General features: G+C 41.2%; 1 protein-coding gene across 1 annotated transcript in view; it reads right to left on the bottom strand.

Annotated features, from left to right (window-relative positions):
• The window catches only part of LOC103771398 (BMP-binding endothelial regulator protein-like), a gene marked incomplete at its 5' end in the record, with an annotated part of 68857 nt that overhangs the window by 49747 nt on the left and 103 nt on the right, over window positions 1-19007 (bottom strand). Inside the window, 5 exon segments of the mRNA XM_008938693.1 lie at window positions 7027-7072; window positions 12468-12572; window positions 14846-14986; window positions 15618-15727; window positions 18989-19007. The exon segment at window positions 18989-19007 is cut by the window's right edge and continues 30 nt beyond it. Coding sequence (XP_008936941.1) covers window positions 7027-7072; window positions 12468-12572; window positions 14846-14986; window positions 15618-15727; window positions 18989-19007 — 421 coding nt within the window.

Below are 19007 nucleotides of genomic sequence, written 5' to 3'. Positions count from 1 at the left end.
AACTAGTCTTGGCATCATTATTATGCCTCTTACTCTGTCTGCCAACAAGGGATCAAAAGTTGTGATTTCTTAAGGACATGGTGTTGACAGCTCCATTAGACATCAAAATGAACCACATTCAACAACGTGACCTCTGGAAATCAGGCCCAGCTGACTTCAAGCAGAGCCTGAAAACCAAGACATTTAGATGAGAGTGCTTTTAAAACTCTGCACTTCTCTGAGTCTCATTTTCCTCGTTGACACCAGTAAGGATATCAATAACTGTTTTCCAAAGTCCAAAAAAGATGAATTGATTCTCCATAAATTAGCAGGAAATGTATAGTTTTTAATCACCAACGTAATTTTTACCAAATCTCTGTAGATTTTATACAGTGACCATCTGACTTTATCATTACTAAATCATATTAAGATATTTCTGATTGCCTTAGGTACTCATGTGATTATCTGCATGATGAATATTAAGATACACTTTGTTACCTGCTCAGATTCTATTACATCTTTGCAAGCTTCAATTTTCTCTTTAAACGTTAATGAGAAATCTTATGAAACTAGAAAAAAAAACCACCAGCCCAAACATTAATGAATATTTCAGAGGAAAGAACAGGTTTTTGTCTGTTTCTTCTAGAGGACAAAAAAGGGGACATGTTATTAACTAATATATCAGAAAGGGGAGGCTGGGCAAGCTTCAATTTTCTCTTTAAACGTTAATGAGAAATCTTATGAAACTAGAAAAAAAAACCACCAGCCCAAACATTAATGAATATTTCAGAGGAAAGAACAGGTTTTTGTCTGTTTTTTCTAGAGGACAAAAATGTGGACATGTTAACTAATATATCAGAAGGAGGAGGCTGGTTCTTCACCTAAGCAAGTGGCTAAGAGGCAAGACACGAGAGGAACAAACATAATTTAGAGATGTGCAAGTAAAATTGATAGTACCAATGGGATCCAAAGGAAATATTTATTTTTAATTTCTAGCTTGTTCTGCAGAGTAATGCTGGTTTATGTTATGCTACATCGTGTCACGTCATATGTCAACTTGATGCAGTGCAGTTAAAATAAAAAAGAATGTATTTTGGACTGGATAGCTGAATGTCTGATCCAAATTTCACTGTTTTCTTTAATAACCAAGGAAATAGGGGAAGGAAAATCTACCTAAAACCAGCCTGAATAATTGATTCTCTGATATCATGGTGTAAAACATTCTTGAGAGGTTTGCTAAAATTGTGGGGTTTAAAAGAGAAGCCCACACCCTACAAGAGTGTGCACCATCACTCAGGCCCTGCCAGTAAGAAGAATTGGCTGGCCTAGAAATCAACATTAAATACCGGGTGTAACAAGACTGCAAGGCAGGCAACATGAAAAGATTTCCTGCCATTTTTAGGTTTTGGGTTGTTGTTTATTTCCTTTTGGGAGAGTTTCAATCGCATCACGTTTTATGGTTTGGGTTTTTTTTTTTTTCCCTTTCTTTTTTTTTCTTTCCCCTTTCTGAAACAAACCAGTCTTTCTGCTTGGCTGGTCTTGAAATCTATTGGAAGCAGTGGTTCTCTAGTTTGGATTGTGTGTGACTTGCTCCTCTGGTGGGAGATAACAGATGGAGAAGTGTTGCTACATCTCCAAAGCTACACTTCCCAACACTGGAACATGAATTTTCTTAGCTTATGATAACAGGGCACAGAGTGAAGAGCCTTCCTTTATTTCCCTACGGTTGATTGTTCCCAGCTTATTGTGGATATTCCTTGTCTCTATCAGCTGTCTAGGGTAGAGTTAGAAAAGGGCAATTATATATATAATGCCTGAGACTCTGCCAGTCTCTGGCTATTTTCAGCTTAGGGACCTTCTGAGCTAGGCATGGTGTCTCTTTATTTAGTAGCCTTTGCTAGACTTCTATGAATTTGTCCAGTCTCCCTTTCAGACCCAAAGATGTTCTTAGCATACACAATATGCTAAGGCAAAATGCATGAAGAACCACTGCCTCTTCCCTTGTTTGAACCTGGCATTCATGATCTTTGGTGCTTTCTTTTGCTCATCTGACATGCACGTGAAGGCAAATATACCCATTCCCTCTCTGTCCCTGAAAACCAGAGATTTTTCAAAGGAACTATGCTCGGGAGGCTGTGATTTTCAAAGCACCTTAAACACTCAATTCTGATTAAACATTATTGAGAGCTGGCCACAAACACCTCTAAACCTCTTTTAAAAATCCTACATTTAGGCTCCCAAATCAGTATTCAGAACTTCTGACTTTCATAAAGGCTTCTAGGAGCTTGGCAGTTTTCACTTTTGTTTTTTAAACAACTAAATATGGACTTTCACATTGGACAATGTTAAACTACACGTGTGATCCGTGCAGTTTGCTCAGCTCCCACCAAAGGCTCTACAGCTGACTTGCAAACTAATAATAATAGTATTTAAGTGCTAAAGTGAACTCTTGGCAGGCTTTCCTTGCTTTTAGAAATGCTGTGCCCAATTCCAGTGAAATAGTGACTTTCATGAGAAAAGGTAACAGGGAAGGTAACCGTGGGCAAGGAGCAGTGGTTTTGAAAACATATTCATCTGTACAAAAAGGGAACCTGAAAAAGCAACAGCAAGGAAAAGAATATTTTTAACATTCCCTAAATTTTAATACACTCTCATAAGGGAAAAAAAAAAAAAACCAAAAGTTTATGAAATCACAATCTGCTTTGCCCAGTACAGATGGGCAAGTCCAAAAGACAACTCATTTCTAGTACATAGTATGCTGAGTAAAGGTAAGAGCCACTTATTGGAATAAGTGGTTGCCAAAAAGTACTTTTCTGCCTTCCACCCAGTGCCCCAACCCCTTCAGACAGTACTTAGCCTTTCTAGAAAGCTGAGATATATGTAGTGCTTGGTGGAGGCCAGACAGACAGTCAGCACACACATCCTGACCAGCCAAAGAGCATGAGCCTATTGGCTGGGCAATTAGCACACTCGTAGCTCCAGAGCAGCCCCAGGATATATTGTCTCTAGCTGGGTTTATTATTTGTTGGGATATAAAGGAAATGGGACACAAATCCATAGGAAACCAGGCTCTGTTAGCTCTGGTGCTCATGGAATAGCTTGTTTTATTTTTTCAGGAGATCAGAGCAGCCAATTGAAGTCCAAGATGTCCAGATGTCTGGTCACACTCTTCTGGGCTTGCAGCTAGTCAAGAGTGGCCAAGAAAAATACACTTTAAATTATAACTAAAATTGGTTTGGACACTTTCTTAGTAAGGAGAGGGAGGAAAAAATACAAGTTTACTAGTTAAGGGTGTTCTGGTTGCACGTCTATAATTCAAAAAGATCTCAGCTTTTTAAAAATAAAATGAAACTTTGAATGCAATTAGCCCATATGCTGAATTAAGCCCTAAATCAAACAGAACACATTATTAACTTCTGAAAACTAGCTACAGAACACGCATAATAGAATTTCATTAGCTTTTCTGTAAAAAATGCATAGCCATAGAGTACTTTCCCCATAACTGCTGCATAGTGCAGCTTGATATAATACACATTACAAGGTGTGGTGTCAAAAACTCCACGGGAGTCTTTATGGTCCATTTAATAAATAAAATAGCTATTCCAATTTGTCCAAATACATATTTATGCAGTAGGCCATCATGGCTGAAAAGGCTGAGGGGGTAAATCACGAACAGCATTCTAGAATGAATAAACAATTGCAGGCTTTTTGTTGATGTATTTCTCCATGGCAAGGAAATAATACAAGAAACAGGACCAGCAGGGGCCTGTGTGGTCCTTTGTGGTCCTCGAGCCCCACTCCCTCCTCTCACAGGTACCTACAATGCAGAACCCCACCTTTTTTCCTTTATTTTTTTTTTGCTTTGAATAGTCAGTGCTTCTTTTTGATATTTCTATAAAAACACATAAAAAGGAGGCAGGATCAGGTGAAAGTACCAGTCTTTTCCTCCTAAGGCTGGGTCCAAAAGCCCTTGAGTTGTGTTTAGCTCCATTGGTCATTTTGTCAATGAAAATGCTGCAGAATGATTTGTGACAGCCTTTACTGCTTACAGTTAATCACATGTACTGCTAGCCCTAGAAGACTGCAGTCCACCTGGAAAAAGCTTCATCCACAAAGCCTCACCATGACTTGGGTAGGACTGTGTTGGCCTGGTAGAGTTAGATAATGGTCGGACTCAATCTAAAAGGTCCTTTCCAACCATAGTGATTCTATGTTAGGATTATTGATTATGATTAAAACATATCCACGAGTTTGAAGCAGGAAGCTTTCCTAGTGCATGCTGTCATTTCAGCAAAGCCTATCAACTCTCCTTTGTCAAAGATTTAAGCTCCACTGCAAATTCCCACCTTTGTCTGGAGCTGAGAGCAGTCTGTTAAAGTTATTTGAACTCAGGTTGAACATTTTCTTTCTTTTTAATACTAAAATGACCTCGGTCTAACACAGGATTACTAATTTATGGAATTGACGTCAGTGGTGATTTTTCTAAATCAAGCCCAAAAGAGCACATTTCATTACATTTTTACAGCAGCATAAACTAAACTGTTGAATTTTCCACCGGTATGACCACTGTGTTTAATTAGTGATAACTGTACACCAGCCACGAAGCTTAAACAGCAACATGCCAAAACTAACCACGGTTAAATTCAGCAACAGTAGACAAAAGAGACTCTCCAGCCCTTGAGGAGTCGAGGTGCTTTTTCTCCCTGCAACAAACTGCTTTGAAAAATAATCCTTTGATTATTTTTTTTTTTCCCAGTTTAAAGTGTATCCTTTAACAACGTGACTGGTTTTGACCCACTTCGTAGAAGTTGGCTGCGTTTAAACTGTACTCAAAGCTCTCCTGTGTACAGCATGTTCTTGTACCTCCTATGTTGTTTTTACTTTGGAAAATTAATATCTACTGGACCGCCAGAGATGTCTGGTGTGTGAATATGTGGAGAGAGGATCAACATGAGTGGGTGGCTGAGGGAAAGGGCCGTGCATGTACATCTTATCTCTCCAGAAATTGGCTGAAGTAGCAAAGTTTCTAATTACTCTCTGAGATAGTGATCATCCCTGAAATCTTTATGCCTTTTGCCTGTCTTATGTGGTGATGAGATTTACAGCATTTTTGGCACAAAGGTGGAATTGGTCCCTTGCAAATAGCAACTGTTAAAACACTAATGTTAAAAGAGCTAGTGGTAGCCACCGCTCCTGGATGACAGTGGGTATTTAAGCTCTCTGATTACATTACCTGATAAAAGCTGGGAACGCCTTTCAATCACAAAACATAGAATCAGCTCAGCATCAGCTTTCCTCCAAATACTAAATGGGTCCATAGTGAGACACCTCTCCAAAAAAAATAGGACCTGTCTGTTTCGTGTGCAGTGTGGGACAGGGCAATGAGCCTCCCAGCCTCACATACAGCCAGTTCAAAGCAGGCAGGATCCACAAGAAGAGCCTGAAGGAATAAGGTTGTTTATCCTGAAGCCTTTGGGGAGATCTAGGAGAAGTCTGCCAGTACCTAGGAGGAGGTTACTGGAAGATGAAGCCAGGCTCTTTACAGATCTGCATGGCAGGAGGACAAGCAACAGTAGTCTGCCCTTAATTTCACATCTTATAGTCATGACCATTCCCTTAGATCAGCAAGAAGTTCTGACTTTTTAGGTAACCTGGTTCCTAGATGAGTTATTTTTACCTTGAAGAAATCTATTTCCTCCTAAACCTATTGTCTCCTCCTCCCATGAAAAAGTTATCACAAGTCATCATTCTCTGGCAGCATTTCTGGAGTCACTGCACTGTCTTCTCTTTAACCCCTTACAGCAGAGGGTCTCCAGTGCTTTGAGGGAACAGCTGACCCCAGCATTTCTCCCTCCTCAAGTTACAAAAGAACACATGAGAAAGGTTAAATGGGACTGAAATATAAGAACAGAGGCAAGATAGAGGTTGATAAATTCATGACACTGATGACATGAAACGTTCAACAGAGGTCTATGCAAATTTTTTTGTCCCTTGAAACTGAGCTAACATGAAATCAACTGCTGGTCAGCTGAGTTTTTCATTTCTCCCTCTGCCTATATTATTATTTCAAGTGTTTCTCAGGTTGCCACTACTATTTAATTTCATTTTGATACTGAAGACTTGCAAATTAGATCTATCACAAGTTACATGTTTCAAAATAATTAAGCTACAGAGTAGAAAAATAGATATTTGGCATATGGAATTTGTGTGATCCAAGAGTATTCAGAATGGAGTTGATCAGCAAAAACAATTTGATTTTAGACACAAGAAGAGGAAACAGTCTCCTTAAAAACCTGTTCCTTCTTTCAGAAGCCTTCCTATAAATCACAAAACCCCATTTTAGCAGTCTGATGCAATTTGGTAAAATACTTAAATGTGTCCTGAAGGAAATACATAATTACACCAAATAAACTTCAATGAAGACAGGTCTCCTTGTTGACTTAAACAAGACAAGCTTAGAGATCAGTATTTATGCAAGTGCTTTTCTGACTAGGAGAGAACACAAGTGGTATCATAAGATGATCACTCCTAAAGTGAAGAATAAAGAGATAAAAAGGTGATGGCTGAGCTTAGTTTCATGCAAACAGGAGGACAGCTTTCTATGGTACTTTCCACTGCTGCCTCAGACTGTTGCAGATTTCCACACATCTTTTTTTCAGCTTTCACAAATCATCTGCAAAGGTGTTGGATCAAATATACACATAGCTGGGCTGTTCTTTACAGGTATAAAAGGTACCTGGTCCTAAAAGTTACAGCTCTATTCATTTGCTTATTTTACTACCAAAAAATTTCACAGGACAACTATATCCTTCAAAAAACAGCACCACAGATTCGACAAGAATTTGGAAAAAAAATAAAAGAAATAAAATACCCAGGCATTTGATTTTAAATTTACAGATTTATAGGAGGCAAAACCTGTGGCCAGCAATAATCACCTGCCCATTAGCCAGCTCTAAAAAGATGGCAGAAAACCAAACATACTTCCACAATATTTATTTCCTTTCAAGAAATCAAAAATAATTTAAAGAATGTGAAGAAAGAACTTACTTTCAGTGCAAATAGGACAGCATCCTTTTCTGTTCAGGATTTTACCCTAATTGGGAGAAAGAAAGGCTGATTTAATGAAAGAGTTTTTGGAGCAATGACTGTGTTATGTTGTAAGGCTGGATCAGCCTTTGAAAAGAGTTCAAGTTGTGTTTGAACTCAATGCCCTAGTTACAGCTTCAAATATCAGGTGCTAAAAACAGACAGAACTATTCAAAGAGCTTCCTGGCAGTCTTAGAAGAAATGAAAGACTAAAAGGACTCTCTGTTACCACTTTTCTCTTTAGAGACAGTGTGTGAGAATTTGGGACTCATGTATTCACAGCTATCTAAAGCAGACCAGTCGTTGGGTTAACGAGATCACCACCCTCTCCCCCACCTCCCAAAACATGTTCAATACATTTCCCAAGCACACCCTTTTAGTCATCACACAGCAGCAGTCTGCTCCACACCCACCCTCCCACTCCCCCCCAGATCATTCCTTCTGACTACAAAAATGAAGGAAGGAGACACTACTGGAGGTCTAGCTGGGCCAGATTTCTCTCACAGCTAAATCTGGTGCTATCTCTCACCACATCACGTTACCAAGCACAGACCAATCTTCCCAATGGGCCTGCATCCAAGGATGTGCAACATCTCACAGCAAACAACTTGGTCTACTCATAGTAATATGGACAAAAGGTTCAAATCTTTATTTATCACTCTGCCCAGGCCAATTTTATTCCTATACAAGGGCTGTGTGTCCTGTACAAGGCTGGCTTAGAAGCAGGAGGCATGACTATGTATGAACATTCATGGTCCTTTTGGTCTTCATTGAAGTAAAAGATGTTCTATCTGATTTTAGTTAAATTCCCTAAAGCTAAGCATCAAGCTAGAGGACAAGCCTGGAAAATTTCAGACTGAATGAGGTATTTTTCCAAGGAAAAACTAGCGTGGTTATAACACAACTTATGTTGGAGCTCACCTGCATTTCCAGACATGGAAGGAAGAGGCAGATGGAGGTGTGCTGATCCCAAAACTGACCCTTTGCTCCAACAGTAGTTGAATACAGAAAAAGTTCCCTTTGTGGGACCACTGCTCCTGTTCCACACCAAGCAGGTGAGCAAGGAATGGTCAGCAAGAGCAAGCAGATGGAGCTGTGCTGTTCTGCCCACTCAGCAGTGCAGAAAAGCTTGTGAAAACAGACAAGGAATAGGTGGCAGGTCTATGCAGAGAGCAGGGAAGTGGGCACAGGCAGCAAGTCCTATTACTGTCTGCCTTGCCTTCTGCCTACAGCACTGCCAAGCTTTGACAATGGGCACGAGGAGACTTGAACCCCAAGTACCTGCCTGCAGATTGGAGTGGAGCATGCTCTGTCCTGTTCCAGCTTGATGGACCCAGATGGCATGAATGAGAGCCTGGTGATGAGTGTGCTCAGGCTCACCATCCTCAGGGCATAAAAATTCAGTGTCAGCTTGTCTTTGAATGTGCCTGTGAACAAGACTTGAGGCACATCTGGACTTGAGAAAAGGGCTGGATCAGAGCTTCGCTGGCAGTGTGGACAATGCTTAGATGTTTGTGTGACCACTAGGTCCCAGAGCAAAGAATAGCTGAGGAACAAGCTGCAACAGGGAGACTACCAAGCACCTGCTAGGACAAAACCCCTTGAAGGAGGAACCATTAAAGGCAAGACTTATTTGTCCAAGTGGACGATGTGCAGCTGAATGCCACACACTGCTCTGCACAGCCTCACCTCTCCACTTCAATGAAAGAGTTGAAATCATCAGCCGAGCTGGAAGTGGCAAGAATTCAAGTGAAATTGGATTCTCCAAGGCAGTCTGCTGAGGCTGGTTACTTGAGCCACCATGTTGGCCTGAGATCCTGTTTTTGTCTTGTAGAATAAGGAAACCCATTATTGCTAACATGTGCTGCAAGAGTTCGTTAGCATTGAGGGTTCCCTTAGGAGTGGGCTAAAGTGATGTGATCCCATTTTTCCCTATGAATATTTATAAGCAGACCACATTTGAGTCTATTTATTTTCTGGGATTTTTCTTCTTTTTTTTTTATGAGGTTTTCAATTTTATGTCTGAGGTTTTTATTTTCTATTTTTTTTTTAAGGCAAGACTAATTGCAGGGGGAAGGGGGCTGTTTGGTTGTGCAATAGCAACAGCTGTTGTTTTTTTGTGCCTCATTTGGCACTAGAGTAAAAACAGCAACTTTTTGTTTGTAATAATAACAGATGTGTATAACATTAAATGCAGTCTGTGCTAGAGATGGGAGAACGTGTTCTGAATAAATTTGCAACTCACTTGAAGTTCATGGGTTCAAAAATTTACCCACAGAATCGAGCTCTGCAAATGTCTTCACGTGCTGTGAATTTAATTCTAGTGAATTTTGCACAGCCTTAGAGCTCAGAAAAAGCTCTATGCTGCAAAATTCACCAGGCTCTCCTCCAGCAGTACAAAAAGGGACATGCCCATAACCACTGACCATTACCACAGGCTTATATCGTTAGTGAGGAATGCAGAGGTGTAAGGAGAGGAGGTGAGGTGGAAAATTCTAAGGATGGGTAATCAAAAAGGCAAGAAAGAGTCTAGAGCAGGGTGAGAGCAAGTGAACAAATCAGGTAAGAAAAGGTCTAAATGGACTCTGAAACTCAGTCTTGCCAAGTTTTGAGATTACTCTCTTCCTATAAAGTATTTAAGCATGTGTTTAAGTTTAAGCACACGTGGAGGGCCTTACTAACTTCAGCAGGACTGGACACAGGCTTAACAGCTTTGCTGGGTGGGGGCCAGGCTGTACTGCACCTTGCAGCACCACTCCAGGTAACTGAGAGGGGGAACTTCTATGTGGACTCAGCAGCCAGAAAGAAACAGAAACCACAAGCCTCACTAGAAACCCAAAGAGGACTGATTTGGCTATAAATATGACAGGAGGGATTCAATTTGTAAGAATATTGCCTCTGCTGCAGATGAAAAGAAGTTAAGAAAGGTGCTTCCTGTAATTACTGATACAGGTTTAAAAGTCCCAAAAAGAAAGGAGTAAAATAAACAGAAAAATGTGCCTAGCCCCATGAAGTAAAAGAAAGAAATGGCAGAAACAATCTTTGAAAATATGTCAGCCTGCCACCAACACACTGAATAATATAAATGGTTGCACAGTATTGGGAATTTCTGCAGAATGAGAAACTGCACTTTGAAATCCATCCTTCCAAAAAATAACCAGTCAAAATCTACGTTGATAAACTAAATAATATTCTGTCACAAAAAAGAAACCACAACAATATAATGTAAACAGTATTAAGACAGCAAGGTGAAGCACTGAAATCAAGGAATATTGCAAGTTCCTTGTGAATCTTCAATCCTTTCACACTCAGTTGTGTGTCATGACACTGTTTTAATGAGATAACTTTATGTGGCCTGACACCCTAAGGGACACTAAACAGCATTTTATTCCACAGCAGCCTTCAATAGTCAGTAGAGACTGCTTGCTGCCAGAAATATTGTGAAGAGAGAAATGAAATGGAGTTCACACCCCTACAGTTTGCAAAGCCAGCAGCACAGCTCCCTGCATGATATCCAGACCCAGAATCACCAGCGTATCTTTATCTTGAATAATGTGGTGTCTTTAATGAATGTTTATAGATTTGTGACAGAATACCTCATCAAAGAGAAGGGAGCACAGATGAGAAGTAAAAGATTTAAATCCATTAGCATACATTATTTGCTTTAGAATTACTTGGGACCCACTTGGAATAGGAAAATAAATCTCACTCTGGAGTTTACATTCTTTCTCCTACTCATCCTTCCAACGTAGCTTGGAAGAGCAGAAATGTAAAGTGTACCTGTGGAGGAGGGTGGGTTTGTGCGCAGCTTGCTGTAGACTCCATTTTAAAGAGGAGAGCAGGCTGACAGGTTAGATACTGGAGGGAATAGTGCTGCAGGGTAAAAAAGCTGGTCTTTGCAGCCCCGAGGAACTGGACTTTGTCTGAGGACTCAACTTGGAGGTCTCAGGCAGTGCAGGACTTCCCATTACCCTTGGAACAGATTGTGCAGCAGCACTGAACGTGTCTGTCAGTCAGGTATGCTGCTGTAGGGCTGCAGATGGTGGATTTTTACCCACCACTAATTTAAATTCAGAAGCCACTTCACCAATCATCTCAAAGTTCAATTTTTTATATGGGTACTGGTGTACTTCATTTAAGATCTGTATTAAGCCATATTAGTTATTTTACCTCAGAAGCATCTTAAGTTTCTTTAGGTGCATCATCACAGGTAAAATGTAACTGAGATGTAACATGTGGCAGGTTCTTGGCCAAAACAGAGTTTGAAGAGACCTGAGAAATCCAAGCTCTCATGTCCTCCTTATACTGTGAATAGCCTGATGGGAGCCAACCTGATTGCCACAAGCCACACCAGGTTCCCAGAGGAGCAGCTCCATGTGTTCACACTTGCTAGGATGTATGCATCTCCCACGAGGCCCATTAACAGGAGAACTGCCTTCTGTAAGGAGTGCCAGAGTGCCAGGAAAAGGATGTCCCCTCTTCTAGAGATACAAGCATCCCTCTTGCATCCCACTGTCACAGCAGAAGAGGGAGCACCAAGGTACAGGTTCTCTATTCTACCACCACATTTGGCTGTCAAAAGTTTACACATATAAAATTTTACAAACTAGGGTTTGTAATTTAGAATTTTATACCTAGGTGTCTGTGACTCATATTTTCCCCATTGGCTTCCAGGATGGAGAAGGAAACACTGAGAAGGTGTAATGCTAATGACTTGGCTCTCTCCTCTGCAGTGCTGTTCAAAGATCTGCCCCTACATGAGGTGCTATTTAGAGCTCCCTCTTCTGAAGGCTTGAGCCATTAAAGCAAACCAATTTGTCAGTGACAGAAATCCAAGCAACAAAGACTGACTTTAGCTCGAGGTTTCAAGTAATGCTAATTTCTGAAGCAATTAAGTAACATTACAATTACACCACTCTTTGGGCTCACTTCAGACTTTCAAATAAAAAAATCCCCAGGCTGCAACCTTGGAGAAAAAGGCATGGCTTGATTGAAATAATTTGCTTTTCTTTGTCTAATTTCCATTTTCAACTAAATCTTAAGCCTCATATGCACTGGGAAATGCAAGTGCAACAACCTCCTGTGGCTTGCCTTAACAGTAGGCATGCTCTTGAAATATTACCATACCCATCTCACCACTCTACACAGCTATTAAATGTATGTGAAGGAGATGTTAAAGACAGTTAAAGGAAGGAGGAGAAAAGGAGCACAGAGTCTTCAGAGCAAGGACAGAGGTGGGAAGCCTATATTCAGGGTAGCAGTAGCACACTTGGGGAACACCAGCCTAAATTAATAGGCCAAAGGATCCCTTCCTTCCAATCTACACACCCCACTGCCATGCACACACTTCCAAGAACCACTGAAAAAGAAGAAGAAAATTCTGTTCTTTTAAAAACACTCACTTGAGGACAGCTGCTGACTGGAATGCACTGTTTCTTGCGACACTCTGTCTTGCCTTTCACACAAGCACAGATGGTGCAGTTCACAGAGGACCACATCTCTCCATCCTGCAAGAGGGAACATGATATAGTATCAGCTGGAGTGGCAACAGGAAGCTGTTTCAGCAATGTGTTGTTGCACAAGAGAGGATGACTTTCCCTGTTGGCATTGTGTCATTGTTGAGTCTAAATTATTTTGAGGTGTTTGTCCACAGCCAGTCGGACTAAAGATAAAGATCAAATGCAGCAGGATTTTCTTCCCTTTGGCCCTCTAGGTCAAAAAGGCATTTACCCAAGGCTAACCAAATGACATTTACATTTTCACCAGTGTTCTGATTATTTGCATTGTTTTCTCTCCAGTATGTGTCTGAGATGTGATCGCACCTACCCACAAATTTTCATTTCAGCTCATGTAATTAGAAAAACCTGATTCATTTGGTTGAGTGACATCCTTAAGTCATTGCACGTGAAAGTATTTGATTAAGATGTCAGCATAGAGCAAATTTATTCCCAGATGCAGCATCATTTTGACTTAGGGCAGGAATGGTCGAATAATGAATTCTAATTTAGATTACTTACAGCACTTTCACAGATACTTGATCTGCTAAACATCTGAAAATGTTTAGAAAAGGTACAGTGCTGAACTCCCCAAATGCAGAGCAAGTAAGACAGTCAGTGTATGGCTCTTAAAGTATTAGGTGAAGAGCAAAATATGCCTCATGGTCTTGTCCCCACTTACTTGAGAAGGATTGCTTGTGGAACTGCCCCGGGTCCTTTATACATAGTGATGCATTTGCCAAGTGTGGTTCCTAAAACATTGTCTCACCCACTTGCAGTCTGGTGCTAGCCTGCCCAGAGCTAAAATGTGCCTGTTTTCTGTTTACAGGGCTGCTGTGAAGGAAGGGTGAGGATAGACCTGACAGGAACAGGCAGTCCAACCAGGCAGCTGTGAACAATTACGTGCCCACCTCAGCATGATGTTCTGACCAGAGAGAAAAACAGACTACATCTGAAATGCCAAGGAGCCTGACTTACTCAGTGCAACATGCTTGCTCAAAGCCTCTCTCCCCTAGAGTTTCTTGCCAGGCCATGTTACGATTGCCTGGTGTTTGTGCTGCACCACATGATCTTGTGGGCCTCTAATGACCATTATCCAAGCATCTGCTAAGGTACCAGAACATACCACAGCTGACTGCATGCAGCTTTTCTTTTTGTCTCACAGCTGGTTTTGCACAGGACTGCAAAACCACATTTGCTGTGCCCGTTCTACCCGTGCTAGACTATTAACATCAAGAATGATGTTGGGTTTAGCTTCTTCCACACAGGGCCAGAAATGGGTGTACTGTCTCATTAGTTTTTCTTACTCCATATAATACTTAGTAATATAATAAAATCTTCACAAGAAGCAGAATATTTTAGTTGGGTGCCTAAGAACCAGGCGTTTGTTCCTGTAGCACAATGGCACCAGTGTGAAGGTGCCAATCAGATGAAGTGTAGTCTCAACGTACAGTAGGTTCACATGTAATTTCCAGAATAAACACTTCAGCTATGTACACAAAAGATGGAATAAATGGGAAGCAATTCTGGCCCAGCAAACCCAGTATTCACAAAGGATTTAACATTTGATCTGATTCAAGGGTCTTTTAATTCACAGATGGCCCATGAGGTGACAGACTCTTTTTCTGACACAGTGTGAAAAAAAGCCTCACCACTTGGAAAAACAAACAGGGTCTCAGCAATAGCAGAAGTGTTCTGCAGGGAACCCCTTGTGACCTGAAAGCACTGGGTGAGAATGCAGTAAGTAACAGTGATTACATGGCTATCCCAACACGAGGTGTCAAGGGTGCTGTCCTCAGCAGAGATGTCAAATGTAGTAAATCAAGATGAGCAACTTCCAGCCAAGATGAACTTTGCAAAGCTCCTATTGGCTCAGCTGTGGAAGAGCCTCGTTGGCTGAGCAGATAAAGCCTACGTACCACTCAGAATATCTTCTCCATGAATATCAATGTCTGTTTGGGAGAGCAGAGCATACTGTCTCTTACTAAAAATGCATTACTTGTCATGGAACAGCAGCTTCAGTTTCTGCGTACAGAGAGGGAGACATGCCACATCAAGGAAAATCTAATCTTTAAGTGGTGTGTATCAGCAGAATTTGCACAAACTCAGAAAGACAAAATAGCAGATGGCAAATTTTGTGAAGCTTTGCCTCTGAGCTGTTCCATCATCAGCCAGGATAGTGAGGACTGTGCTAAAAACCAAGCCACAATACTAATTTACAGTACACTGGTGCTGTTTCATCTATTACAGTGGAATCTATTCTGGAACCACACCTGAAACATTACCTGGAAGATCTTATTGCCAAATTTGCACACTTTCATTTCCTCAGGAGAGATATACGAGACACACTCCTTGCAGCAATGGTCTTTGTTTTTATTGCATTGACCAGGAAGTAAGCACCTCTTCTTACATATCACCGTTGAATCCTAGACAAATGACAAAAGGAAATCATGGAACCATCACCAAGATGTTTGCACTCCTGTGTGCCCTTCCCATAACATTTCTGCTTGCCCAGTCATTGCACCCACCCAAGCTACGGCCCAACCGCTTTGAATAGGTCAGCTCAGAGAAAAGAAAAATTATTTACTGGATTAAGGGAATCTCTCAAGGTCTGTGAAGCTAAAGCCCAGTTTGTGCTTCTGCTGACCTGGAAAATCTTACTGATTTGGCAACACTTTTATGCTTTTGCCTAGGTGGAAAAGTACAAGTGGTCACAGGCATGTTAGAGAAACAAACAGATCACTGCCCTTCAGCAGAGACGTGGCAATTCAGCATGTAGAAATTCCTCCTCCACTGTGCTGCAGACTTAAAAATGATCACACAATCTGAGTATCCTCCTTTTGCATCTCACTGATTCAGACATCATGTCTCAGCTGAGGCAGTCAGTAACTTTTCAACGTTCTTAGCACAACTGCAAGTGCTCTTCAGATCAGATTCTCGGGGGCCACACAAGATGCCAAAGAATGATAGTGTCAGTGCTTAAGGTTCCACAGCCCTACAAATTAATGCTAAGCCAGGCACCCATCAGCACACAATTCCAAAGCACTGTGGGCTTACCTTGCAGGTACACATCGTGCAGTTGTCATAAATAAAGGAGGATCCATTATCATACACGTTGCTGTGAAAAAGGCAGCTTCCAAATGGGAGGTCAAACACTTTCCTCTGGCCTGAGTATAAATAAACAGTAATAGAAACTGAATGTGGTTGAAAAGTTGCCATACTGTCAACAAAAATAGTAGGGCTTATTGTCACCAGACCAAATTCATGTGTGATGTGTCATTTTCTGTGTTTCCATTTTAGTGTGAAAAAAAAAAATGTACTTTTAACAGTTTGCTGTTCTTTTAGCACACATTCATCTGTACAAATTCTACCATGGGAGGGAATAGAAATATGATTTATGGCATGTTTATATTGGAAAAATCTTTCTTTCCTTCTCATCATAAAGTGCACAGTGCAGCTAAAGGAATAAAAAAGTAAGCACTGCAAACTCTTAGGGTAGGTACACTTAATGCAATAGCTTATCAAATAAAGCAGCCCTTAACTGGTTTTAGCATAACTACCTCAGGGGTTCACAGCAGCCAAACTAAATCAGCTCAGTGACACTGATGCAGGAAAACCATAGGTGTTGTCTGGGCTCATTAAGATATTTGGTGTACCATGTTCACACAAAGTAGCAAGAAACACAGACATTTACAACGTTTATGAGCAGAATGAGGGTTCCACAAGGTATATCCCATGAAATATTTGGGTTTCAGGAGAGTGAGGCAAGGTTTACAGCACTGTACAGGGATGGTAGCATCAGCATCAAATCCTTTCTGAAGTCCTGCAATCCTGCAAGCACTTTCAGATCCAAGTTGCAACACACATTGCAGTTCTGCAAGCTTCTCTTAATCCTCTGCTTCTTCCCTGGGAAGTTCTTTCAAACAAGTGACCATCATCTCCCTGGTTTTAAATACCTTCCCCTGTTTACTTTTGGGGGCAGCTAACTGATCAGTTCTTTTATGAGTGGCTGCCAGTCTCCCTGCTTATCCTTTCTGAGGTCTGATGTTAAGTAGGCATCAATTCCAAAGTAGGGAATGGCCACTGTAAGTACACAGAAGAAGTTACTGGGTACTAGGTGAATACTTCAGTTCTCATGCCACCAGGATCTGGCACACTGTCATTCCTTCCCTTTTCAGTAATTCTTGATAGAGGTAGAACAGCTTAAAAGAAAAAGGTTCCATTTTCCTCTGAGATGTAAGCAAACAAAAGGATAAGCACACAGCAAACCCCACTGGATAAGCACTGAGTTTTTACAAATCTAATGTTAAAATAACTATGAAACAAAAGTTAAGAAATAATTGCTCTTGTTCAGTTAGACACAAACTGAACACCTCTCTCATGCAGTTTAGCTGCCTTGGACTCATCTGTCTTTTCACAACCAGCCTTCCTTCTACTGAATGTGCATCTTTCTGAAAAGACTTAATTTCTCTTGCAGGATTGACATCTGAAGTCAGTTGAGGATGCTTGGTAGCCCTAAATGGAACTTCTCTACATCCATGCACCACTTCTGGGCAAAGCCTAGCCACAGCCTTGCCTGGAACAACACTTCTCCTGCTCTATGTGGGGCCAGGACTTCAATCACATAACTTCTGTCAACAAGTGAACAAAAGTCCAGCTCTCTCTCACACCCTCTTGCCGTGCCTTGCAAACCACCCAGGGCAATTCCGGGTGGCCAACCCAGTTCAAATAGTTGGTAGAAAACCACTGACAAAGGAACCACCACTTTAAAGGATGTGGTGGTGAAGATATTGGCTTAATGGTCGGCTTTGCTGGCTCATAACCACTAGTTAAACTAATAATCCCAGTCCCAGTGGAGTCCACAGCATTCTTCTAAGCTCTATATGCTGAGTATCAGGAATTCAATTGCCGGGAGGTCCTCCACATGATACTTGACAAAGGAAGCCTCAGCATCCCTGAAAAGGTTTCTCTTTCCCACCAGCCATACAGCCTGCTACACACCTCTTAGCTCTACCCCCCACTCAACACCTCCCTCTGAATAGACACTATCTGCTCACAGGTATCTGACATGCTTTAGAGCAACGACCACATAAAATGAAAAGCATTATTATGAATGAATTCATCTGCAGATAGTTCTAAGAGGGGTAAAAAAGAATCTGTAGGAAACTCCCCATGAAGCAGTCAAAAATTAAAGTTGGGGTTGAGTGCATAGATCAATGAGGGGAAGGTTCTGTTGAGAAAAACATGGGAGAGGACAAGGGGAGTTTACAGAAGGAAAGGATAAATGTCCTCAGCCAAAACAGAAGCTCAGCATTTAGGCTGGCTTTTTTTCTCTGTTTCACTCTTCTTCTGTATTACCCTGGTATTGTGGTTAAATGTTCCAGGCAGATATTTATCTGTAGCACTTCTCAATTAGCAAATAAATAAATAAATAAATTCAGGTTTGTTTCGAGCAGTCAAAAATATTCAGTATCATGAGAAGCTGTAACTCTCTACAGCATGGTGCCTCCAAGGTCAGACCTCTCTGTACCCCCTTACCTCAGCCCTGGAAACAGACTTTGGATAGTAGTAAAGATATGGTCAAAATGACAAACAGTCTCTGTTGAAACTTTTGGATAACTGTGGGAGTTATCAGCTCCGAAAATTTTCCAAGCCTAGTTAGAACCTCACAGACCAAATTACAGCTGATGTACTTGTCAGGCTGTACATGCTCCTTGTTTGTGAAACAGAGGGACACGTACTGAGGAACGTTAACCTGTGAGAGCTGTGGATGTGCTATGAGCAAAATAAGGACTCTCAAAAGTCACTGTCTTCTTCAGCATGACTTGGCAGAACCAGCCCTTCTTAGAGGCCTCTGACTTACTCTTTTAAAACATGTTGGAAAGATCTAAATGAAAATATTCCTGGTTGAAACTGATTTTTCCTTAAGAAGGCAATCATGAGGCAGACTCCTGGGTCCCTGGCCTCTCTGACAACAGCTTCTAAGAATGCAATTTCAATCCAGAAGATTCCTCTGACCTGTGTTTCCTCAAAACCAAGAATGCAAATGCACACTTGAACAAAAATGTGAGCGGGTGAAGCCTTTTTCTTGTGGCAAACTCCAAGAAAACATTTCCTCCTGTCTGAACCTCTGTGTAAGATGTGTAATGAAAGTGGGAAACATCTCTACATTTGTCTCTTTAAGCAAAGTCAACTGCTCTATGCTCAAATGCTCTTCTGCTGCTGCTTGCTTAGTACCACCCACCACAACCCTACACCCTGACCCTGAGGAGGTGTTTAAAACTGTAGATGCTAAACTCTACTGAGCAACATTGTCTCTTCCACCTCCCAAAATTTACCAGTATTGTGAAATACTGGTATAAAAGATGCTATGCAGAACCATATCATATTACCTACAAAATAATCAGGGAAAAAAAAAAACCACTCACCTAAGCATTTGGGGCAACA

The sequence above is a fragment of the Merops nubicus genome, unplaced genomic scaffold (genome assembly GCF_000691845.1).
Source record: "Merops nubicus isolate BGI_N331 unplaced genomic scaffold, ASM69184v1 scaffold6504, whole genome shotgun sequence".
In the NCBI taxonomy this organism is placed as follows: domain Eukaryota; kingdom Metazoa; phylum Chordata; class Aves; order Coraciiformes; family Meropidae; genus Merops; species Merops nubicus.
The sequence above is the reverse complement of the archived record's forward strand: the minus strand, read 5'-3'. Positions and strand labels throughout refer to the sequence as shown.